The sequence below is a fragment of the Engraulis encrasicolus genome, chromosome 6, assembly GCF_034702125.1.
Source record: "Engraulis encrasicolus isolate BLACKSEA-1 chromosome 6, IST_EnEncr_1.0, whole genome shotgun sequence".
NCBI classification, from domain to species: domain Eukaryota; kingdom Metazoa; phylum Chordata; class Actinopteri; order Clupeiformes; family Engraulidae; genus Engraulis; species Engraulis encrasicolus.
Genome location: NC_085862.1, coordinates 16,836,127 through 16,841,126, shown reverse-complemented (window position 1 = coordinate 16,841,126; position 5,000 = coordinate 16,836,127). Strand labels below are relative to the sequence as shown.

The following is a 5,000-nucleotide window of genomic DNA, read 5'->3' as shown; positions in this document are numbered from 1 at the left end:
CGGCTGCAAATGCTTTCTAATTGTATTCATTCTGCATGTAACCTATAGTGTATGCTATGATTATCTGTTTGTGTGTGAAGGCAATGGATGAATGGGGGCATTTGTCTGTACTATGTATTTCTCTTTCTGGGTGAACATTGTGCTGTTGCCATGTTGCAATTTGCATTACGAATATGTTTAGCTGTTTTCATCCATAATGCCTAATGTAAATGCTTTGAATTGTGCTTATGTTGTATTTATACTACCTGTTGCCTAGTGTGTGTGTGTGTGTGTTTGGTTCACAGCTGATACAAAGTGTATGCAATGGGGGAAGGGGCCATTGAAAGTCTCTCACCTTTTAGTGACCGAGTGCGATAGGGGGGAGGTGTGTGTGTGTGTGTGTGTGTGTGTGAGAGAGAGAGAGAGAGAGAGAGAGAGAGAGAGAGGGAGGGAGGGAGAGAGAGATACATCAAATTGAATGTTACATGAAATAATAATTTGCAATTATATTGTGTTTTTTTCCACATAGATCCTCTGATGCAGACTGGCTCCCTGAACAGGAGGAGGAGGAGGGGGAGGAGGAGGAGAGCCAGGTGGAGAAAGAGGGGCAGAGAGTTGGTGAGGAGGAAGGAGACGATCAACCATCAGCCTCTTCGCCGGCTACCACCAGAGCAAGGAAGAGGAAAGCAGCGCAGCCATCCAGCGCCACACCTGCCACCAAGAGAGGCAGAGGAAGAGGGAGAGGAAGAGGAAGAGGAAGAGGACAGGGAAGGCGACAGGAGCCAGAGGGAAATGGTCAGCCATGGCAGGGGATGGACGTGGATGACATCATACCACCACAACCATCATTCAACCCCGCTCGCGCTCCAGGGCCCCAGGTCGTGGGGGGGGTGCAATACACCATACTGCAACTCTTCATGCTCTTCATGACAAGAAACACCCTACAGACAATAGTAAATCACTCTAACATATATGGACAAAGGAACCACCCTCATAGATGGCATCAGATGTCCCTGGAGGATCTGCTTTCATATATTGGTATGGTGATTTACATGGGCCTAGTTGGGGCCAAGTCTGTAAGGGACTACTGGGCGAAGAACGAACTTTACAATTTCCCCTTCCCCACATCTATGTTGTCCGGGAGAAGATTTGCAGCTGTCTCCAGCATGCTGCATATTAGCCACCCAGACAGTGATGCAGAGAATGACAGGAGGAGGGGAACACAGGCCTACGATCGTCTGTGCAAGATCCGCCCTCTCTATGACGAGATTAGGACTGCGTGTAAAGCTCACTACCATCCCCAACAACACATTGCAGTGGATGAAAGGATGGTGAAATCAAAAGCCCGCTCCATCCTCCGCCAGTATATGAAAGACAAGCCCACTAAGTGGGGGTATAAACTTTTTGTGCTGGCAGATTCATCAAACGGATACACATGGGACTTTTTTGTATATGAGGGGAGAAACATGGCACTTCAAAAGGGGCTCAGCTATGATTCAGTCATGAATCTCGTGGACACGCGTGTGCTTGGCCAGGGCTATAAGCTCTATGTGGACAACTTCTATACTAGCCCTACCCTGTTCAAGGACCTCCTGGCCGAGAAGGTATGGGCTTGTGGAACAATTAGAGAACAGCGAATAGGCTACCCGAGAAGACGTCCAGGAGCTCTCACCTCTCAGTCACCACGTGGTACCATCCGCTGGATAAGAGATGATCCCGTTCTTTTTGTCCAGTGGAAGGACACGAGGGACGTCCGCTTGTGCTCCACAATGCACACAGCCCACAACCCACAGACCACCGTTCAGAGGAGGGTCAGAGGGACAGATGGGCCGGTGGCAGCTGAAGTCCATCCCTGCCCCACCAGCTGTCACTGATTATAACAAGTAAGTACTTGAGATACATTATTTTATTTTGTCTTCAAGGGTATGTAACAATCCACCAATGATTGTAATGCTATGTGCTAAACAAAACTTTTGTAATCTTTTATTTTCACAGACATATGGGGGGAGTGGACCTCTCTGATGCCATGATCGGGTTTTACAACACCGTTCACAAGACCAGGAAGTGGCACAGGACGTTCTTCTATCACTTTCTGGACATTGCCATCGTGAACGCCTTTGTACTTCATTCCTGTATGGCAGCAGAGAGGCATGAGACCCCCCTTACACAGAAGGCGTTCCGGGAGGCCCTGGTGTTGGAGCTGAAGGCAGCGGGGTCACCTTCAACTGGCCCTCCTCCATCACCTGCTCCAGCTCCCCAAGGTGCACATCACAAACTGAGGCACTACACGGAAGATGGCACAGCAGGGAGGCGGAGGTGTGTGAACTGTTCCCTGAAGAGCACCACAGAGTGCACTTCATGCCAGGTAGTGCTGTGCTTTACGGTGAAGAGGGACTGCTACAATGAGTGGCATACAAAGAACAATTTGTAGGACTCCCCCCTCCCCCTCACTTCTCTTTCTCTCACTCACACACACACACACACACACACACACACACAACACACACACACACACACACACACACACACACACACACACACACACACACACACACACACACACACACACACACACACACACACACACACACAAAGGGAAGAAAGAATGATGCTGGACTTCCGGACTGGATTTCATTTTCACACTTTTCATTGCCACATGGCATGGTTTGCACCACACACACACACACACACACACACACACACACACACACAACACACACACACACACACACACACACACACACACACACACACACACACACAACACACACACACACACACACACACACACACACACACACACACACTGTATTATACACTGTATTAGTTTTGTATTATTAGTTATATTGATATTGTTATGTTATGTTCTTGTTTGTATATAGTTGATTTTTTAATTATTTTAAATATTTTGCCTTTCTTATTTCTACTATTTTATTAAATACTTGTTCATACTTCAATTGTTTTAGCCTTTCTTTCATCAATACCCCATAGACGTAATAAGAAAAAAATATATTTTTGAGTTTATGCTTATGCCAATCTAATCCAAAATGTCTAGCACCCAATCCAAGTCCATGATTGGAAGCCCCAAGATGTTAGCTTTCAATAGAAACCAGAACTGTGTTTCTAGCATGTGGCATTCTGAAGTTACAGGCTTTTGATTCTGGTGTCCTTCTTACCTATCCAAAAAGGTTCTTGGGCATCACCAAAAGGTACCCAACAAAAGCGCATGGGTATACCAAGAGAAAAAAACCCATAAAATATTCATAGTTTGGTATTTTTCTTCCATTTCTTTTGCTGTTGGAAGCAGACACTTGTGTCTTTGGTCTCAATGTATCATTACAGAGCTGACAGGTTGCTGGAGCTGTCAATCTCAGTCATTTTCAAGAAAAGATGCTATACGGGAACAAAAAAACTATATTTTTATTCCATTCAAACAACTGTATTTCTCTGATAGAACATCATAAAATCATACTGACACTTTAGGCATAAACCTGAGAGTGTTACCTTTACAATGGGTACATGCACATGCATGTATCTACAACCATGTGGGATCTGTGCTACTTTCAAATTGGGTATGCCAATTTCGCAAATGAAGTCTGAAAAAGGGGGTGCGTCTTAAGGGGTTAACAGCAAGAAAAACGAACTAATGCCTAATTCCCTTCCATTGCGATCAGAGCCGCTAAAAGAGCAAGTGTTTAGCCTCATTAGCGTTAGCGCCGGCCGGGAGATGATTCCATCTGAGGAAATGTGTTCTGGAACTAGGCGGCGAACAGTCAGCTCAGGAATGATGCAATCCATCCGAAGCACGTGTTAAGCAGACGAGAAAAGAAGAAGAAGAAGAAGAAGAAAAAAAAAGAGGTTGTAGTTAAGGAGCGCGCCGTGCCGTCTGCCGACACAGATACCGCTACATACCGTCTGGTCTACTCTGGTCTGGTCTGGTCTGGTTTGGTTTGGCAGAACATGAGGCTGGCAGCTATGGAGATACCTCCCTGGAGATGGCCCCTGAATTGGGGAGGAGGAGGGGGCTGACGGAGGGCACATGTCTGGGAGGGGTGTTGGGTAGGGGGGAGTAGGTGTTGGAATAGGAGTAGGAAGCGATGAATTGGGGATGGGAGGGGTGTTGGGTAGCTGGGAGTAGGTGTTGAAGGAGTGGGTGTTGGGAGGTGATGAATTGGGATTGTGGGAGATTGGGAATGGAGGGCACATGTCTGGGAAGGTATGGTGAGGCTGGGGGTGGGGGTGGGGGTGGGTGCTGAATGGTGGATGGGCTCAGAGAAGGGGTGGGGGATAGGGTGGGGAATGGAAGGCGGATGTGTGGGAGGGTATGGGAGGGGAATGGGGAGTGGGTGTTGGGGTGGGAATGGAGGTTGGAAGGTGTAGTCCTGGATTTTGGGGAGGGGGTGGGGATGGAAGGCGGATGTGTGGGAGGGTATGGGAGGGGAGCGTGTGGAGAGGGGTTATGGAGGTTGAGAGTAGGTATTGAGGGAGAGGGGTGAGGGACTGGGAATGTGAGGGGCAGGTGGGGGGGGGGTATCTGGGATGGTGTAGTAGGGGAATGGGGAGGTGCGTAGAGAAGTATGGGTCCTGGATTTGGGGAGGGGGGAGTGGATGGTGATGGAGAGCTGATGTCTGGGAGGGGAGTGGGTGCTGGGAGGTGGTGATGATTTAGGAACGGGACTTGGCGTTTTGGACAGGTATGGGGGCTGGGAATGTATGGGTAGGCGATTTTGGATGGGTATATGGGGGCGGGAAGTGGGGGAATTAGGAGGGGCTTGGAGTGGGTATTTGGGTGGGGGATTGTGGCAGCTGGTTGGCGAACTCAACCAAAGCCAGTGGGACACCACAACATGTTCACTCATGACCCCCCCACCCCATCTCACTCCTTCCCAGCCACTGAGACTTGCTAGCCGTCTTCTCTCGGGCGTGCAGTATGGCGGCGTGTCGCTAATGGTTTAATTCGTCTTTGCTGACGGCCGATGCAAATGGCGGCTGAATTATTGAGTAGATGCAGCTCGGCTGTT

General features: G+C 48.6%; 2 protein-coding genes across 2 annotated transcripts in view; one reads left to right on the top strand and one right to left on the bottom strand.

The window, feature by feature from the left end:
• oma1 (OMA1 zinc metallopeptidase) overlaps positions 1-5,000 on the bottom strand; it is a 41,913-nt gene that overhangs the window by 9,553 nt on the left and 27,360 nt on the right. The window lies entirely within an intron of this gene.
• LOC134450123 (piggyBac transposable element-derived protein 3-like) lies at positions 1,482-2,461 on the top strand. Its single transcript, XM_063199991.1, has 3 exons — positions 1,482-1,583; positions 1,759-1,862; positions 1,975-2,461. Exons 1-3 carry the CDS (start codon positions 1,482-1,484, stop codon positions 2,408-2,410), a joined length of 642 nt encoding a protein of 213 aa, XP_063056061.1. The 3' UTR covers positions 2,411-2,461.